At 42.6% G+C, this 20,988-nt stretch overlaps 1 protein-coding gene across 1 annotated transcript in view; it reads right to left on the bottom strand.

Annotated features, from left to right (window-relative positions):
* Positions 1-20,988, bottom strand: part of DNAAF11 (dynein axonemal assembly factor 11) — a 56,681-nt gene that overhangs the window by 14,539 nt on the left and 21,154 nt on the right. The window contains exons 5-10 of the mRNA XM_090282727.1: positions 20,666-20,889; positions 16,865-17,050; positions 13,952-14,029; positions 11,143-11,208; positions 7,942-8,011; positions 6,976-7,075 (exon numbers count right to left, since the gene is read on the bottom strand). Coding sequence (XP_090138853.1) covers positions 6,976-7,075; positions 7,942-8,011; positions 11,143-11,208; positions 13,952-14,029; positions 16,865-17,050; positions 20,666-20,889 — 724 coding nt within the window. The remainder of the gene's footprint in view (positions 1-6,975; positions 7,076-7,941; positions 8,012-11,142; positions 11,209-13,951; positions 14,030-16,864; positions 17,051-20,665; positions 20,890-20,988) is intronic.

Genomic DNA, 20,988 nt, shown 5'->3' with positions numbered 1-20,988 from the left:
TTTTAATAGGATGTTAGGACAGTATTTTGAATTTCCCAATGTTATTTGTTGGTTTACATTTTTTACTCGACTATATTTTCATTAACTTATAATTAAATACAATTTCTATAATTTTTTTCTTTTGGAAATGAAAATAAGATTTTTATAGGGTTTTGTCTATGACAAAATTTTAAACTGTCTCAATTATATTAGGCAAATAATAAACTGTCTTACTTTTTGTTGATCATATCTATCAAAGATGGAAATTGGTCATAAGTCTTCTAGAACTGATTGTATTGATTTTTCCTTATGTTCATAAGACCTTATACTTTAGACACTGAAATAATGCACAATCTAGGGGATAAAAGGTAATTGGGTCTTTATTTTATGTTATTTTTGGTTACTATAGAATAATCCTCATTCCAGTTAATATGGTTTTTGCTTTAAATTTTATCATGTCTGATAGTAATTTTGCCATAACTACTCTAATTTTGCTTGAAATCACTTAATATAGCTTTACCTATTTTTTCCTTTATATATTTATGTGACTTTTACACTCAGGTGTGTTCTTGTAAGCGGGATAGCATAATTGATTTTAGATCTCTTTCTTAGAGATTTTCTGCTCTTTATATTTTTCTATTCTGTGTAACTGTATTCACTTTTGTTTGCATTTATTCTCTGTACTTCTTGGTAATATACACATTTTTATCTAATTCTAGTCATTTTCCCTGGAAATCTTATATTAAATATCAATGAAAATAAAATTTGAAGTATATATTTGGGGTTGTGAAACAAAGTATTCACACGGTTGTTCTCCCCACTCTCTAGTTTTCTATTTTCATGTTTTAATCTAAGTTTTGTGAATCACACAATTTTCGTTTTCTATCGCCTTCACTACTCTTCCAAAGAAAATAACGTTTGAATCTTTTGAAATCTTATTCAACACAATTACAACTATTGCCATAAGAGTGTTGAAATGCTTTAGAAAGCCAACAGTGTCTCGCAGCAGAGGGCTAACGGGGGTGGGACATAACGAGGACGGGGAGCTGAGGAGCCCTCATTAGATACTCCCTTTAAGGCAGCACCTCAGGAAGGCATCACAGGCTCTGTCCTACCTCTGCAAAGAGACATCCCTGGAGTGTCTAATTCCGTGACAGTCTCCCTTTTTCTTTACATTTCCAAGAACTTTGCACAGATGCCTAGCGTACAGTAGGTACTTGTTAAAACGCATAGAATTACAGTCATACCTCGGTGCTCATAAGCTTCAGAACTCGTCAGACTTGGTACTTGTCACATTTTTGATGAGAAAAAATGCTTCATTAATTGTTGCTTGCTCGCCACTTGCCGGAACGAATGAATGATGAGCCCCGAGGTAGCACTGTATCTGAATGAATGAATGAATGCCGACAGATGAGAACTATGAAGACCTCCTCGGGGTGCCTATTCCTGCCTACTATGGCTACAAATGGGGAAGAGGCGGGCGTTCCACAGGCCGCAGCTTCATGCAGGCAGCGCCCCGTTGGTGCTGGATCTAATTAGGGGGACATGGAGTTGGGGAGCTTCTAAGGGCTTCATAGAAGAGCAGTTTTTAACCTGTGGGTCGTGACCCCTTTGGGGGTCGAACGACCCTTTCACAGGGGTCGCCTAAGACCGTTGGAAAACACATATATAATTACATATTGTTTTTGTGATTCATCAGTATGCTTTAATGATGTTCAATTTGTAACAATGAAAATACACCCTGCCTATCAGAGATTTACATTACCATTCATAACAGTAGCAAAATGACAGTTATGAAGTAGCAATGAAAATAATTTTATGGTTGGGGGTCCCCACAACACGAGGAGCTGTACTAAAGGGTCGCGGCATGAGGAAGGTTGAGAACCGCTGCCATAGAAGATCCCAGCGGTTACAACTATGACACTGGTCTCTGAGCCAGTAACATAATTTCAAGTTTAAGCAGAGGGGAAGAACAGCTACTCAACAAGAGTCCGAGCCTGTCTGCAACTGGGACTTACCGCACTGGGTAAGGGCAGACCCGGCTGAGGGTCAGTGGAGGCAACACGGAAAAGACAGAAGGAAGGACCAAAGGGAACCATAGCACTTATTTTTCTCTTCCCCAGTAATTCCCACAGCGCTTTATTCAAGCCAAGTTCTTAATAAATCTTTGATGAATTGAATGAATATCTTCATTGATTAACTAGTAATTCATTAATTGTCTGAAGTTTTCCATAACTTTGCAGAAATCTTTGTGTTTCTGAGTTCTAACACCTACTTCCCTCATCGGGTATTAATAACGTCCACATAATTTATGTACGGCCGCATCATCATTTTGCTTACGAGTGCGCATTTAGGATCTTCACTCAGAAGTAATTTCTAAAAAGGTCTCCACATGGTGTTCTTCGTAACGGTCCTCCCTGCTAAGTCTGCTGGCTACCAGCCTGCCTGGCTCTGACCTGGAGGACAAGGGAGAGGAGCCAGCGACCGGGTGCACAGCCCCCAGCAGTGAGGCCCGGCCCTGCAGCTGCAACAGATGGCTACTTTCCGACAATCCCAAGAGCAAGGTCAGAGGAATTGGGTCACTTGTAAATTGTACACCTTCTGACATATGTCTGGTGTTTATATTGATGAGTGAATTATCCATAACTCTGGTATTGAACATTTGAGCATACAAAGTTCAGATTCCCGTAAAGGAATATAATTAACACAAAACTTTAGAATCAATACAATATTTTTATTAGACTATGTTTATATATAAAATCTTTGAACAGATAAAAATACCTATATAAGTCAAACAGTTTTGAAGTATATTCTATCTCAAATAGATGCATACGTGGAAGCAAAGAAAATTTAAATTGTGAAAACTGATCAAAAAAATAAGAAGCATAAAAATACTAGCTTTGATTCCAAAACTACCCACGTTGTCTGAGGACATTTTTAAAAGGTGCAATTACTGATATTTACGTGTGAAATCAATATTGACAGTTACAAGACTTTGAAATAAAAGTAGAACAAATGTAACTTAACAATGGTTCCTTCAAAATGCTTTTACACTTGTAAAGTGCAATCTTACTTGACAGTTCTCCATTAAGGATCATCTAGACAACGCAGCCTAAAACTGGAAATATTTCCTTAAGTTGGGACAAACATCAAGGATGATGATGACGTTTAAAAAGAAAAGAAAGTGTTCTCTTACAGCCTCGCTAGAGACAGTCTCAGTTGAAAATATCCTCCATTCACGTGGGTATCTTGCTTGGTCTTTGCCGGCAACAGTTCAGACCCCACCCTCACCCGCACCCTGTACCCCCACAGCAGGGAGCCGCCATCACCTGCAGAGTCTCAGGGCTGGCGTGCCGCCATCCCGGCCCCGTCAGCCCTTAGGCAGAGGTACCCCAAGGTGTGTGTTTTGCACTGTGCCCTGGAGCTCTCCCTCTGGGGGAGCCGGCTCAGCAGAACCCTGTCTGTCGGCCGCCTTCCCTCCCCTCCTTCCCGGCCCTCTGCTGCGCTCAGGGCCCCATTCGGCTCCGCTTCTGGGAGACCTCAGATTACAAGGGTTTTACCGTCTGTGTCTCACAGTTTAGTATCTGCAGTAACCGTGGGACTCTCAGGAGGAAGAGAACAACCTGGTATAACCGGACTCCCAAACACTGACTGGGTTTCTACCGGGTCCCACCCACGTCTCTCTGAGTGCCTAGCTAAACAAACCAAACTATCTGTTATTTGAATCTACGAAGATGTTTACTTCTTCCAGAAGATTCTCACTGGGCCTTGTGAGGCGTGTGGGGATGGTATTCATCTAAGACACCCTTCGTTCAACTCAAGGCCCAGTTTGGAGCCGCTCAGACAGGCTGCAAGACCTGAGAATCGTCTGGCTTCTCATTCACCTCCCTCTTAGGTCATGATCCTTTGGTCATGTGGCAAAGTGGGGGAGGGTTATATACCCCCATCCACGGCTGCCTCTGAACCCTGACTCTTCTTCTCACCTCTGTGCAGGCATTAGAAACATGGTTTATCCTCTTAGCCATTGCTTCTGAAGCAGTAGACAGAAATTCCAGTCTTAATAGGTATTAATATTACTAAGATGTTTTAAGAACACATACTCTATCTCCCTAAATTTTCCTCACTGTGTTTGCTATTCCTAATGACCTACTTGGCAATTAGCAGATGATGGAGATCTAGAGATGCCCTTTCAAGTCATTAGACTAGATGAGATTACGCAGGGAATGGCTATAAATAGAGAAGAGAAGGCAGTCCCAGAGCTCAATGACTAGGCACGCCGACCTTCAGAGGCCTCGACAGGAGAACCAACTGGCAAGCAGATATAAATGTCTGTTTTACAAGTTTTGCCATAAAGCAGATCAGAGCAGTAATAGAAGAGGGTGTTTTTATTTTGTTCTGTTTTTAGGAAGGCGGATGATTCAGCATTCTTTCTAATGTAAAATGCAGACAGGGGAAATTCTGTGAAGCAGCAGAGAGAACAGGGAACTGTCAGAAGGGGACAATGGTCTTTCCAAGACAAGTGGAAATAGGACCCAACACACATCCGGAGAGTTTATAGATCGCAGGCAGTTTATTCACAGTGTCAGGAAGGAATGCCAGGCAAGGGAAGATATGATGGTTGAAGCATGTGGAAATGAACTTTTGATGCTTCTGCAAGTTTTATGAAGGAGAAATAATGTACTAAAAAAGAGTAAAAGTATTAATAGAACAGAACAGCCTAGCAGCCCTCACTACAGACCCACTCGGAATTAACAATCAGAGACTAAAAGTGAGTTTATGACGGGCACATGACAAGTATAGCTGAGCAGAAAGTACTGAGAAACGGATGTCCAACTAAAAAGGAGAAGAGCGTTTGAGACTGTGTGTTTTAGAATCATGGTCGATAACATTGACCTTAACAGGACCTTCACCTCTGTGCTCAGTACAGCAGAATCCAGCAATATGTTCACCAACGGAAAGCTGTAAATACAGTTTGCTGTTCTGTTCACATGGCAACTTCCGTAATCTCAGTTAATTATTCTGAAAGAACACCCAAAGGAAATCATGAAGTATATTCTTGGAGTGTTCCTGCAACTTGTCAATTGAGAATCTAGATGGGAGTTTAACTTAATGACTTGAGGCGAGCTTTGCAGTGGGTGCCAAACCTCAGTGAAGCCTTGTTAACTTGGCCTGCGAGGAGGTCAGGCGCCCATTCCCAGGCTGCTGATGGTAAGATTGTTCATGGACACAGAACTCGGTCTGACCTCACACTTCAGAAAACATACGGAAGGCCACACATAAACTCCAAGAAAATGTGATGGGAGAATATTCCCACTAAAAATGGGAACTAAAACTATACGTATGGTAACTGTAAGTAAACTTGAGAAAGTATGTGGCAGCTATAGAAAAATAAAAACTACAAAAAAAAAAAAAAGGGAAGACTTCTAAGGGACATAAAATAAGAGTAATAAATGGAAAAGGATACACAATTGGATATATAATTTTCATACTTTTCTGGTATATTTCACATGAAAAGTTGGCAGGTATAAAAACAAAAAGGATAATGGAAACAGAATGCTGTATTTGTTTCCAAGACCCATGAGTAGTGAAGCAAAGGCTTTCTGATCGGTTGCCCGGCCCCTGTAACAGGTACGCAAATCATGTCTTGATTTCCTTTTAGGAAGCTGCAGCTACCATTTCGTCTTTGGCTTTTCAGTTAGAACAAAATTTCTTCTTAAAAAACCTGCTGATCATAGGTTATACAAATGCCTACATCAAAGTACTGAGGCAATTAAGTTATCTCTTTGATTTCCCTATAGGGCATTCTAATTAGCATACGTTTCTTAATTTGTTGCAGTCACCAAGGACAATGAAATTCTTACAGTTTGTGTTTACTTTTTTTGCTTGACAACAAATTATATTTGCTATTTTATTACCTCAGAGTAAAAATTGATTACACGTAATCAATCTGTTGCAAAACCGGCTATAGGAAAATGAAGGATTATCAAATCATTATCGAAACCTTATTGATGAATCAAGTTTATACTCTTCGTGGTTGAGATGCCTGACCCAGTCGCCTTTTCTTCTTCAGAAGCAGAACTCCAGTTTAACTGCCTTTTCTATTCTTCCCCTTTGAAACCTGAAACCTGAGTGACCTGGACAAAGCTGACCCCACCCCTAGCTCATGGCATGAGAGAATAGTAACCAAATATAAAATAACAGGAACTAAACAAAGTGCTACCATCTCTTTGGCCAGAGACTGGTTCAGTTGTCCCGGGTTTAGCTAAAGACTTGGGCTTGTCAACTAAACTGGCTTAATCAATCCAGAGGAACTTTCTTTCCATGGTGATTGGAGAGATCTCTTTGTCTATCTGGTTCATATCAAAAGTATATCTATACCACCCCTCTCCCCAAAAATAGACAATAAAGAGTTTTAGCTAAAATAATATCGTGTCCATATCATAAGAATAATATGAAGACAATACTAGCAATATTTATTGAGTGCTCTCACTGTACTATCAATTTTATGTGTATTATCTCTCTCAAGTGTTAATTAGGACAGAGAAGCCTAGAAAGATTCATAATTTGTCCAAGGCCACACAACTGGTAAGCTCAATATTTGGAATCCAAACACATCCTTAGACAGCCAAGGCCGACCGCATGTCCTCTCAGAGTCAGGGGGAAGGAAAGTACTGATCACCATGTGGTAGACATGCTCTAAGAACCACGTGGTTTACACAAACCAACTCCTGCCCACACTCTGGTCTGCAGAGGAAGGGCAGGCTGCAGAGACAAGAACTCCTGGCGGAATGAGTCACCTCAGGCCCCGGCCATGGCCTAGTCTTGGCTCTCTGTCCTCATAGGTCTTTGTTCTCCTGCCTGAGCTGGTGTGAGTAGATTTCTGGACTTTCTCAACAACAACAAGAAAATCTGTGATTAGTAGTCCATTAGCCCTGACAGGTCAAGTACCTGCAGGAACCAACATATTCAGCCTTGAAACTGACCCAAGGACATTACCCACCTTGGGCATGCAGACTACCAGGTGCCCCGTGGTCTGCGATCTTTTGGCAAAGCTGCTGTCAGGTCTGACTTCTGCCGGAAGGACCAGCTGAAAGGGCTGAAAATGAATAGGGGCGTCACGGAGAGTAAGCGCATCTTACGTGAGAGAGCAGTGACTTCAAGAGGTATTTTCATTGCAAGCTTAAAACTCATCATTCGCTTTTCTAAAATGCGCTTAGACTTACTAGAAGAAAATAATGTATGGGTCACGCTTGATATGCATGAACTATTTTACCTACTTTAACGGACAGTCTAAAGAACAGTCATCAGTCACAAACAGTGAAACACTCATTGATCCATTCCTGCTAACGTGGCTGATAAAGAATTTGTAGATAAATATTCCTGTCATAAAACATCAACATATTTCCATTTTAAAGTCTTCCAGCTGCCGCACACAAATGCTTAGAATTAGCAAAAACTACTATTTCAAAAACGATGGAATGACAGAGACTATGAGTGAGAGCATTGACAATTTAAATAGAAAAGAGGGCAGGGGGTGCAGGGATGGAGCAGAAAGGAAAAAGGACGCATGGAACGTGGACAACAGTGTGGGGATTATGGGGGTGGGGAGGGCGTATAAGGGGACTGCATGGTCATGGGAAAAAATACAATAAATTAAATTAAATTGGCATATTATTTCAATGTGATTTCAGGCATAGGCTACGACATGTATAATAGCTTTGGAAAAAGTACCAACGCAATAGACACGGGTTAAAAATACTCATTGTATCGAGCTGCCCAACGGTCGGCAGCCATTCCTGCTGAATCCTGCTCCCATGGCGCCTTAATTGCGCGCCTAAAAAACAGCTCTCTGAGTGCGTTTCTCCTTTTCTATTTTAATATCACCTTGGAAACTGTGCAGGCCACCTCGCTCGGTCCAAGGCGTGGCTTCTGAAACCCTATGGTCCACAGGCTCGCACTTACCTTTCCTTTGACCATTACGCGCACGTGAGTCGGCTGCACATCAACGTTGATTAAAGAGGTATCCATGTACCTTGAAAACGCAACATTAAACATGCTAAATCCCGTGATTTTTCAAACACATTAAGTTTGCCTATTAGTTCACAAACACAAGCCCACACTAACAGGACCAACCATTTTCAATGCACAGAGTTTAAAATTTCCACACTAAACAGGTCTTAAAAAATTAGCCTTGAGTTCTGTCCTCAGACCAAAGGAAAGTCAATATTATGAGCGGTTTCAGTTTTGGACCCACAAGTACCCTTGGCATTGACTGCCCCTAACCCAAAAATACCGGAGGCCTGAAACATCACAGATTTGCAGAAAAACAGCCTGCCATGTGCTCTCGTGACTGTTTTATTTTAAGCCCCTAAGACTGGCTTCAATAGCCAGGACCGCTGGCTGCGCACTGCTCGGGGCCGGCACCCCCAGCCCTGCTTCCCTAGGGGCGCCCCATCCCCTGAAGCTGTTCCGCTGCTGCCCTGGTGCCAGTCCCCCCGCTGGCTCTGCCTGCTTCTGTCTGCGAAGGCACATCCTGCTGAGTGTGCTCAGCATCCGTCTGTGACTATGGCAGTGTCCCCAGGATCAAGTGGCAATGACTCTCTTTGACCTTCTTCCCTCCTTCAGCCAAATAACTATGTCGATACATTTTAAAACAGTGATTGTGAGCATTAGGAAATGCAGTAATGATTCAAAAATCAGAAACATCGCAGCGGGCAGGTGACTCTGGGGTTAAAGGCTCAGGCTTCCGTCACACGGTCCTGTGAGGGAGGACTCCACACCGTCCTGCTTCATTGCCTGGCACCAGGCTCCTTCACCTCTCCAAGCCTCAGTTTCTTCATTTGTGAAATGAGCATATGAATAGTGCCTATTCCCTAAGGATGCTATGAAGACACACACATGGTGCCTGCTACATAGTCAGTGTTTATAAAGCACCATTCTGTTTTATTTAATAAAAGTATGATAACAGCCCTGCCTGGTGCGGCTCAGTCTGTTGGGGGTTGTCCCACAAAGTGAAGGGTTGCCAGTTCAATTCTCGTTCAGGGCACGTGCCCGGGTTGTAGGTTCGAGTCCCAGTCAGGGTCGGTGTGAGAGGCAACCAATCAATGTTTCTCTGTCACATCGACGTTTCTCTCCCTCTCTTTCTCCCTCCCTTCCCCTCTAAAAATACATAAATAAAATCTTTTTTAAATTTATGATAATAAAGAGTCAAGGTCTCCTGAAACTTCATGTGTGATATCTGTCACATAAATGGATGACAGGTTCTTTTTCCTGCTTAGGGCCCCCCACGGTGTTCACCGGTCCCTACCTGCAACAAGATCTTTGCATGTGCTGCTTTGCTCTGCCTGAAACCGACCCCCTGCCAGTTCTGTGCAGACCTCGCTGCTTCTCATCCTTATATTTTCAGGGCTCATCTCACTGACTTTCCCTGACTATACCCCAGCTGCCACATTACGCACACCATCCTTCTCTGTCCCTGATCGCCATCCCTCTTCTGCGGGCGTTCTTCTTTCTTTGTGATGACTTATTGTTTGCCTGCCTGCTGTCTGTCTGCCCTGCTGGACCTCAAGTTACAGGAGAGCAGTGACCATATTTAGATCAGGTCTGGAACACAGTAGGTATTCTATAGGTACTTGTTGAATAAAGGCAGGAAGCATACATGAACGAATGAATGAGCTTCACATGTACAGCCACGTGCCAATGAAGAAAACAAAGAATTTTAGTGTAATTAGCTTAGACAGAATCATGGGAATGGAAGGACTGGACTACCTAGAAAAGAGAAATATCACTGCTTCTTAAAAACGTACATGCACGGGGATGAGGAGAGTTTTCCTTCAAAGACCAAAGGTGAAGCAGTCAACAGAGCTAAAAGGAGAAAAGACCACACATTCAGTAAACTCCAGGAATAAGCCCTAAAAATGGAAAGGTCCAAAAAAGATGTAACAGAGATTGTTTAACTGGAAAAACAACCAAGAGAGCAGCTTGGGGAGCTGGAGGAACAGAGGACAGGGATCCAGTGGAGAAGAGCTGGTGTGGGCAGCACAGGGTTGGGGGATGGACAGAAGACTTGACAGACATGTGGGAGAGGCAGCTGGGGTGCGAAGGAAGGGACCATGCTAAGAGCTAGCCTCTATTCACAACAGCCAGGGGTGGAAATCACCCAAATGCCCATCAATCGGTGAGTGAGTGGCTGAAAGTGGTATATCCACGCAGTGGAATATTATTCAGCCATGAAAAGGGAGGGAATTCTGACAGACACTACAACCTAAATGAATTCAAAAGACATAACACTAAGTGAAAGAAGTCAGACAGAAAGGTCACATGTGGTTCAGAGCATATGAAATATCTGGAATAGGCAAAGCTGTAGAGACAGAAAGCAGATTAGGGGTTGTCATGGAAAGGGGGGATGGGGAGTGACTGCTTAATGGGCATGGGGCTTCCTTTCGGGGTGATGGAAACTTCCCGGAAGTAGATAGTAGTAGTGGCAGCACAACATTGTAAATGTATTATATGTCACTGAGTTATACACTTGAAATGGTCAATTTTAATGTATGTGTTTTACCACGGTTAAAGAAAAACAAAGTTGGAACTAGGCCTGGGGATTCCTGTGCTCGCTTCTCTAATTACTGTGTTTACTTTGACAAGACTCCTCTTCTGGAAGTTTACACCCCCCCCCCCCGCCCGGGTAATTCCAGGGCAGTAATCCCTCCTGCTTCACTGGGTTATGAAGGAGTAAATAAAATAGAGCAAGTGAAACAGCCCTTGTTATTACTCATCCACATAAATGTTCCTTGACTCCTAACATCAGGATCCACCCGTCCATCCGTCCGTCCATCCCTCCCTGTACTTACTGAGTGCCTTCCAGGGGCCAGGCACTGTTTGAGGTGCTGAAGATACAAGGAGGGAGGAATGAACGAGCAAAACAAAGTTCTTGCCTTGACCACAACTTTTAAAAATACAAGGAAATGTACAGCTTTTCAGGCAGAAATGAAAAAGCACTGGGGAGAGGGAGAGGAGTAGGAAGAAGTGCCGGGAGAGGTGCAGGCAGTGTTTTATATCAAACCAACATCTCATTTCAAAACGTTTCACAACTCAAGGGATTGCAACTGAGAATAAAAACAGACAGCCGCGCCATTACATAAATGCATAATAAAATGTCTTTACCTATACACAGCCAGGTCCAGGATGATCTGGTTACGTTTTTCGTCATCTTTCAAAGAGAAGTCAAGTCTAAGGAATAATCCATTTGGGGACAACAAAACAAAACAAACACACAAAGAAAAAGGTTTTGTCTTTAACAATATTTTATAGACAGCTTCATCCCGTCATCAAAAGTAAATGTAATAATAATTATAGAATAATTTCCAAAAACAAACATTTTGGTAGCTGAATAATAATGAAATGTCTATGTTAATTTAAAAAGTTCAACAGAAATCTATAACCTGTCCCTAAATTATTTGTTTACGTTGCTTAACTGTGAGAATCCTAAGGTAAATTCCATACAAAAAAAAAAAAAAAAAAAAAAACTAGCATTGGTGCAGAGACAGAGACATCTGGTGGTTAACGTTTTCTTTTCCATTTTATTGGAGTCGCTGGGAGCAAAGTAAAACCCTGCAAATACGTATGGAGAATTAAATGCTGTATTTCTCTCCCTTTGTCCAACATTCTATTCCTTAAGTTTTAAATGGTCCCACCTCCTTTCTCCTTGCCGTCTTTTCTCTGCTCCTTTCCTTGCTGACCTTCCCATCACCTTGGGAAATGCTGAAACACTGCCCACTGTTTCTCATCTGCATTTTATAAGTGAAGAAACAGAGGCTCCGAGGAGCTGCTGTGGCTGGGAAAAGGCCACAGGAGTCTGGAGAGGCGGGATTTTAAAGGCCTAGGTCTTTCAACTAACTGAGGCTGATTCTGAAACGTAACCCCCATACGGTTCAGAATTATGATTTCAGAAATACTTATGGTCAATTTTATTTTGAGCACTTCACTTATCACATTATTCTGTAAAATGCATAACCCAACAACATTCAAGAATATAAGGTAAGTCATTTAGGGAAAGGTCGTGCTAGCCACAGATCTGGCTTTCGGCAGCCTGTCTGCTGTGGCAGTCCCTCTCCTGGATTCTAATGGTCTGGCTGTGCAGGATGTCCGGTGCTCAAAATGCGTTTTTCTATCTCATCTCAGGAGATGTTCTATGTGCTGGCCCCTTGCCTTGATTGCTACTCCCCAATTCTCCAGCCAGTGAACATAAACTCTCCCTTCATACATCACTTGAATGGTAATTTCAGAGATGTTTTCTATTCCGGAGATTGCTGTCATTCCCCACTATCTGCCCCCTTTTCTCACTAGGACTAGGACCTCTGATATTAACGAGGAACATGGCTCTGCAGAATGAAGATTACATTTTTCAGCCTCCCTTGCAGCTAGATGAGGTCATGTGATTTAGTTATGTGGATGGAAGTGTTATGTGGCACTTTCCAGGAATTTTCCTAAATAGAGTTGATGTGTGTCCTTCCCTCCCTTCCTCCTTTATTCAACTGAGTAGAAGAGATTATAGGTGGCCCAGAGAGGAACCACAGAACTGACTTAATAAGCTATTGTAATTGTCCAAGTTTTGTTGACAAAGCATCAGTTCCGGAGGGCACAGTGGATGGGGGTCTGGGAGGGAAAAGAGAATGAGTTGGATTAGAAGGTGTAAGAGTCATGTGGGAATAAGATTTGGGACGATGACAGATGACCCAGGAGGGTTGGGAAGGATAACCACAGCATGACAGAAGGAGGTGGTAGAAGTGATAGGTAATCGGGGCTTCATAGAATCCCCCTAAATAGTATTAGTTGTAGGGGCAGGTAAAGTGGTCAGTGTGGTGGGACAAATGGTGGTCTCGGGAGGGGCACAGAGAGCTCCGGGGGTCTCCTACGCCCCATTAGAGTTGACCTTTAATCTCCATGAAGGAAGAAACCTGTCATGTTCACTGCTGCATCGCCAGTGCCCGGTGTCATGCCTTGTGCCACATTCATGCCTGCTGGATGAAGGAAGTGTGTGTGTGTGTGTGTGTGTGTGTGTGTGTGTGTGTGTGTGTTGGGGGGCGGGGCTATAACCTTAATCACGGACATCACTAGAATTGGGTTAGCATGAGCAAGTCAGACAGACCACCTGTGAGCTATGTGACCTTGGGCAAGTTTTCACCTCTCTCAGGCTCAGGTTTGGGATCCATGGGAAGAAACACAACCTGTCGCACACGACTGCTATAAAGAAGAAAGGAGTAATGCCTGGCAATTGCTCAGGGTGGCACCTTTATCATGGTAATGGCCAGCAAACCAATGATGAAAGCAAATAGGTTTGGAGCAATGACATGAAGTGAACAAGATTTGGACCACAGGCTTTTGGTCTGTATTTTGGTAACAGAAGGCCTTAATAGCCAGGTTTCTTGTTTTGAATTTTAAGACAGCCAGATAGGGTAGATCATATATTATGATACTTGAGAATTTCCAATTTGAATACTTGTTCCTCTCTCATTAACTTCATGGAGATATTTATATCTATTTTTTCCTTAGCTCTCGAATGCTCTGAGGATGTGTTTCAGGGTATAAAGTAGAAGGAAAGGAGATGTGTCAATATTCTCAGCCAGTTTGTTCATGGCAGGGTTTTAAAAATTAATACACACAACAATAGTGCACTGGCGATGTTCAGGCATGGAGTTGTAGATGGTTCAAAGTTTCAGGGCATGCATGAATAATGAGGATGTCTGTATGTCAAGATCGTTTTCTGGGTGCCAAGAAAATGAAGTATGACATTATGCATGTGAAAACATAACGAATGTTTTGCTTTCAAATGTGCACAAACATCATTTGTATTAGTCCTGGAGCTTGTGAGGAGAGGTCAGGAGGTCAGGAATGTCCTCTGCAGAGCAAACCTGTAGTCGTAATGACCAAGATCACAGACTCAGCTGCTTCGAGTCTCTGCAGCCACACCTACTTGGGTTCATTCACGTTCAGGGCTCTCCCGTCTTCCGTGATCAAAGTCCTGGGCGCTTTCACTTTCTTCTTTTTCTCACTGAAGATTGGGGGTCGGTGGGAACAAAGAACAGAAGGCAGAGGGAAAAACAAACAAAAATAATAGAAAAGTAAATGATATATATATTTTTTAATTTTATTTTTTGGTTTTTCAATTACAGTTGTCCCATTTAGGCTGAGTGAAATAAGCCAGGCAAAGAAAGAAAAATACCATATGATATCACCTAATATAGGAAACTAAAGAACAACATCAACAAACGAGTAAATGATCTTTTTTGAGAAACAGTTTATAAAACCTGAATCAGATATTTGTGAAAATGTCAACAATTTACTCTCATGAAGTCCATTCTATGCTGGAAGTTGACAGTGAAGCCAGGAGTCTGTATGGTTGTATCTGTGTCTGTAAAGCAGAAATGTGACCAAGACAATTTAATGGGGGGCTCTTTTCATGAAATATCTATTAATATTTAAATAAGTCTATTTTATGCGCGATTTACCCGGATCACTGTCAATTCTCCAATTGTGTATACAGCTTCTACTTTAGCTAAAATTACAATTTTTAAAATCCCAAGTAGAACCCATTTCATAGAAATAAAAAGACCAGTCTATAAGGGCCAATGTAAAAGGATGTCTAATCCCAGCACTATCTGTAGTGGCAAAACCCAGGCACTGTCCCAGATGCCCACCAGGAGAGGACAGACTCGGTCAGTTGTGGGACAGTCCTGCTATGAGGTGTTTTGCAGCGACTAAAAATATGCTTGCTGTTAACCTACTGATCTAAAAGGCAATAGGAAAGACCTAATGATATAGTCAGGGAGAACAGATGTATAAAATAGAAATCCATTTGTATTTTTTAAGAAAGAGCCTGAAATCTTACACTTGCAGAAATAATTCATACAATAGAGGCCAGAGAAAGTTCTGGTGGGACTGACCCAAGCCTGTAGCACTCATTGTGTTGAAGGAGTAAGGACAGGAGGGGAAGAAATGGAGCAAAGAGGAAAAGATTCACGATAACATGAAAAAATGTACAACGTACATTCTATGCATTTAAAACATTACTAAAAATATATAAAAACTAAAATAGGCATGTATTTAGAAGATCAGATGGATAAATTTGTTTAGATGATGAAAGTGTAAGCCAATCTTTGCCTTGGATTTCTGTTATTCTTTTTCTAAATTTTAGTTTTCAACTATAGTTTATATTCCAAAGTTATTTTATATTAGATTCGGGTACACGGGATAGGAGTTAGGCAGTCATATGTTTTACAAAGTGTTCCCCCCCAATATTTGTAGTACCCACCTGGCACTATACATGGCTATTATAATATTATTGACTATATTCTCTGTTGTTCTTTGGGTATTGATTTTATGTCAGTTAAGTTTATTTTAAAATATAGATTTATTCAAACTTTTCTGCCTCTTAAACTGGGCCCGCAGGTCCAATACGGTGATGTTCCCATGAACTACATTATTCTCCGCGGGCCAGGGCAATGAAGAGGCACCCCGAAGGGCCAACATCTTGGGAACCCGCTGCTTCGGGTGGAATAGCGCGCCCTGCACAGAGCGACTGGGCTTTCGTTCACGTCAGCCACGTTTTCTGCAGGCGGTCAGGGAAAGAAAAAGTTCTGCTTTCAGGCGCGCTGAAACGTAATTCATATCTGTCGTCTTATACATGTTGATGCATATACGTCAGAAATACAGGACTTATTAAATAACCACGTAGAGTTTCCACTTCAAATGGTTCTTGAGCCCACAAAGCACTTTTAGGTTTATTGGCCCCTCTGATGCTCTTAACAATAGAGGGTTAGGTCAGGCAGGTGCGCGAGTCCCTGGTTAACGGATGAGGGAACAGGAGAGGCGCGGCGAGGCACGTGCCAATGTCCCACGGAGGAAGGGGCCAGGTCGCGACGGGAACCCTCATCCTCTGACATGATCGAGTGTTCTTCGCAAAGCACTGAGTGTCCTCTCAGTGTGCAAATCACCAGATTTTATAAACAAGTATTTTAGACCGAGTTCGATTCTCCTCTTTGCACTTCCCTGTCTCTAATTAATGAAGAAGACGTTTATGGAAGCAGCGGAGATTTCTAACCGCTTTGCCACCTCTTTGGTTTCTCGCTGTGTTTCCGAGCTAACTGACCGCATTCCCGGGCTCATGAACTTTAAGTGCTCCCCTAAGTGACACATTTCACACTGCAGACTTCAGCAGCAACATGAAATGGAATGATGCGGAGCCCGTCTTTAGTAGCGCGGCTCAGAAAATAATAGCTTAAGCATCGTGGCCGCTAACAAATGATATCTCAATAATCTGACTGTGAAAGCCTACTGCTCAATGTCCAAGAGTGCTGTACAAGGAGAAAAACCACAGCGCCTAATGAAACTAACTTCGAATTACTGATTTCGCAAATTGAAAGGAACTCCTTCACCCCACAAAGCGGTCTTTTTCCTGGTGCCACCGTAACTAGCATCTGTAACCCAGGCCCTGCTATTACTTGACACGTTTGGAGCGGTCACAAAACTAAAGACATATCGACAAAACCTTACCTGAAATGCCACTCATTTGTGATATTCTAATGGTCATTTGATATTAATCAATGTTAGTGGATACAGTTCAACAAAAAGCTGAACTTTAAAAAAACCCAAAGCTTAGAGGAGGCAAATCCCATGAACCCTTCTGGGTGACCGAGAGCCTCCACCCCTTCCCCCTTCCCCTCCCCCCACCCCTCCCCCCAAAATAAAAAATAAATACAAAGCAAAGCTTACATAGGATGGCTGACAAAGGCCAAACACAGATCATGAGTAACATAATGTGCAGCCATAAAAATACGGTCCATAAAAGTGTTCGCTTACCCTCAATGACGGGAAAAAAACACAATACCTTAACTTTTCTTGGTCTTTTCGTTGTTTTTCCATGTGTCTAAGGGTTTCCAATCGAGACTCAGGGGTAAACAACGAGGGTTTAGTCCAGAATTGCAGGTCATCTTCGCTGTCCTCGGACTTCTCTTTGTCACGCCCCCCTTGCTGTGCCTCAGGGGCCTGGGCTCCGCTCTCTGCTGCCGGCGGGCTGGGAACGAACCAAAAGGCATCGCGCGCGTGAGACGGGCGTGTGAGCTCTGTCCTTCGTGCCGCCCCTTAAACATCTCATACACTTCCCCTGCATTACCCTCTTGCCCCAACCGAATGTGTCTACACTGGGGCTTACCCCGGGTGGCCCCCCGCATCTGGCACGGGGCTCACATCCCAGGCTGATGGGAGTCATGGGGAGCTTTATAACAAGTACCAATTCCTGGGCTCCCACAAAAGAGCCCGATTCAGTAGAGTGGGGGTGAGGCCCAGGAATCTGTGCTTTACAATACTTTTGCCAGAGGCTCTGACAGTCAGACAAACCAAGGGGCTCCTGAGCCTTAGCGATCACCCCCTCTCTGATGTTGCACCCCTCCATCCTGCCCTCCACGCTGCTCCCGGAGCATCTTTCTAACAGAAAAAATTAGGTCATATTATTTTCAGGTTCTCCAGCTGCAAAATTCCCGAGTGGGGCATGTGAGATCCTCCGTGGCATCCCCTCTGCCTACTCCTCTATTTTTCATGGCTAACTCGGGTTTGTAGCTTTATAGGGCAAGAGCGCTGTGTTTTCCTTTTTCTTCATGTGTGTGGATTGTCAGCAAATTAAACGACGTCTCTACGTGGCATCAGATGGGTATTTCATGAGATATTCAATGTCTATTCAACACGGACTCACGAAATATTTATGGCGCATCTTCTGTGTGTCAGGAACCAGAGATGCCACCCCATTTGAGACAGATGGAGACACTACTTTTAGGAGTTTGTGTTCCAGCCGAGGGAAAATGGCAGCATCACAAGAGGGAACATGGGAGCAGCCCCTCTCCCCTCTCCTTGCCCTAGAATATATGCTCTGTTGCCCGATGACGGCCACTGAAAAAACCCACAGGAACCCTTTAGCACCATGTATGGCAAAGAGTAAGCCCTTGTGCCAGTCCCGTGCGGGAAGCAAGCAGGCGCCTGGAAGCAACCCAACCGGATGCTGCTACTAACATGTACAGAGGGAATCACTTTACGCTTCTGTAAACTTTTATAAACCAAGAAGAGAAAGCAGTCCTACCCAACACAATGTATGTGCCTATGACAACTTCGATGCAGAACAGCAGGGAAAATCCAATGAAAAAGGGATAGTATAGCATAATCACACTCGTGAACATAGTATTGGAAACATTAGCAAAATGAATGCTGCAGTGCATTAGAAATATATCAGGGACACGGTGAGTTTATTTTAGAAATTCAAGGATGGTTTAATATTGGAAAACCTATTAATATGATTCAAAACATTAACAGAAAGACATGGTTATCTCAATAGATGCAGAAAAAGGCACTTAATAAAACCCAGACTCTGCAATAATACAAGCTCTTCATCAGTTTGGAATAAAAGGAAACTTACCTAACTCTGCCAAAACCCCACAGCAAACATCATATTTAATGATAAACTTTGGAAGCATTCTTAAGATCAAAAAACAGGTACTGACACCCCTCTTACTGCTACTATTCCACCCCATTCTGAAAGCTTAATGAGCGCCATAAAGAAAATATAGAGCAGCCCTGGCTGGGGCAGCTCAGTGGATTGATCACCAGCCTGAGAACTGAAAGGTCACTGGTTCAATTCCCAGTCAGGGCGCACACCTAAATTGCAGGCCAGATCCCTGGTTGGGGACTTGTGAGAGGCAAATGATCAACATTTCTCTTGCACATTGATGTTTTTCTCTCCCTCTCTTTCTCCCTCCCTTCTGTTCTCTCTAAAAATAAATTAAAATCTTTAAAATATATAGAGAGCAGAGAGAGAGAAAGATTAGAAAAAAATTTAAGTTGCTTTAAAAAAAAAAAAAAAAAAGTTTCTCTACCGAGACAAGACCATATGATCTACAAACCACTGCACCTTTTTAAAAAGTTCAGCAGGATTAACACAATATCAGCATACAAAAATCACTTGTCTCTTTATACACCAGCAAGAACCAATTACAATTTTACTTTATAAATTCCATTATACAAGATACTTAGAAATAAATCTAATAAAATATGGTGTGAGACCTTCATAGAGAAAATCATAAAACTTCACTGAAGGACCCAAAAGGTCTAAATAGACAGAGAGCTATTCTAAAAAGTTCAGCACTAAAAGAACCAATGCCACAAAGATGTTGACTTTCCCCTAATTAAAGTATAAATTAAATGTCATTTCAATCAAAATTACACTGGGATTTGGGGGAATTTGAATAGCAGATCCTAAACTTCTAGAGAAGAGGAAAAATGTAAGAAGAATTCAGAATTAGAATATCTCCTCCCCAAACACCAAGATTGAGCATAAAGGTATGGGAATTAAGACCCTGTGAAGGAGGTCCCATGGAGCCGTCTCATGGACCATGGACCATGCTCATCCTTGACGATGTGGCAATGTCACCACCGAAGTCCCTAGAGGAACCTTCACGCCTGTGCAAGGAGAAGTTTGCAGCACTGCCTGGAGAAATGACAGAGGGAGGACGACCTAAGGGCCACCGAAGAAGGACGGCCGTGCCCGGGCTGGTCTTCAGCAGGCGACCACGGGTTGGACCGCGCACATTGTCGGACCCGGTGCAACCTCCGAGTGTCGGGCTGGTGTGCCACCAGCTGTTAGGTGCCCTCCATACCCCTTTGGGGTGCACCGTGACTTATTCACCCAGTGGGATGTCATTCCACAGTTGGAACGAATGAACTAGTCTTCCGCGTCTTCACATGCATAAACCCCAAAAACACAATGTTGAATGGAAAGCCAATGACTCATGCTAAGAAAACACACACCAAACTACTCTTGCGTAAGGAGGCATAATTACACAGTAAATACATTAAGAACAGGGGTGGGAACAACATACATGAAGTGTGTACTAACTGCAGGGGGCAGACATAACAGTGGACGGGAGGAACACTCCATGGGCTTCTGCTCCGTCAGTGATATTATTTATTTTAAAAGAGACCCAAATCAAACAGGCCAACCATTGACATTTATTAAGTCTGGATAGTGGAACTATAGCTGCCTATTTTTTTAAAACATTTCTGTATGTCTGAAAATTTTATAATCATTATTCTCTCAAGTTTAAGAGAGTCTGTTATCAAAATATTTAAAGCTTTTACTGTATGGGATCAAATCAACTGACGATAGTTGCAAATCACTTGAACAAGAACAAATAATTCATGTTTGTAAAAAAGACTGATTGAAGGCTTATTAATCTCATTAGAAATGTATTCATTATGTAATTCACAAAACAGAACATTTTATGATGCAATCATAGGTATGCAATCTATAATATGATTCGCAGTTAACTTATCTGAAACATCCTTACTCTAGAAAACAAAGCCTAACACACCTGTTAATTTATCTCCATTGTGCATCTTTTAGACAGATTCTGTCTGAGGAGAAGTTTAGATGCAAATTTAAATTGTTAGTTTGGAAAGGCTCTATTTTCGAAGGGAAGGAAGTCTCATGGGATTGTCATTAACAATGGGATGCTTCTAGCCTTCACCCCGACTTCCCATCATGTTCTTCACAGTAATCATCTGCAATGTAAGTACACTGTGAACACCTCGGGAGAGAATGTGGTTGGCTGCTTTTAAAATAAGTGAACACTCATCATTTACATACAGGGGGGCGCTGATGTCTGCGTGCCGGCGTCCGCCAGGGCCCGGGCGCTGTGCCTCCTCTTCGAGTTCAGGTCCTTCTCGAAGTTTCCTCTGAGCCTCTTCCTTGTCTTTGGCTCGTCTGAGGCAATAATCTCTCTCCTGCTCTCTGATTTGTTGTTCAATGACCGGGAAGTTCTGTAACGCCTGAATCCGTTCAGAACGCTCTATTTCTTTCCCGTCCAACCACTGGGGCAGAAAACAAACCAGTACGGGGTTATTACTCAAGAGCTGCAGCTTGACTCCATCCCCAGTTGACTTTGAGCGCGATATTTTAAACTTAGAAAT

This window comes from Furipterus horrens, unplaced genomic scaffold (genome assembly GCF_987537825.1).
Source record: "Furipterus horrens unplaced genomic scaffold, mFurHor1.1.pri manual_scaffold_7, whole genome shotgun sequence".
Classification (NCBI taxonomy): Eukaryota; Metazoa; Chordata; class Mammalia; order Chiroptera; family Furipteridae; genus Furipterus; species Furipterus horrens.
This window is presented reverse-complemented; position numbering and strand designations above follow the sequence as displayed.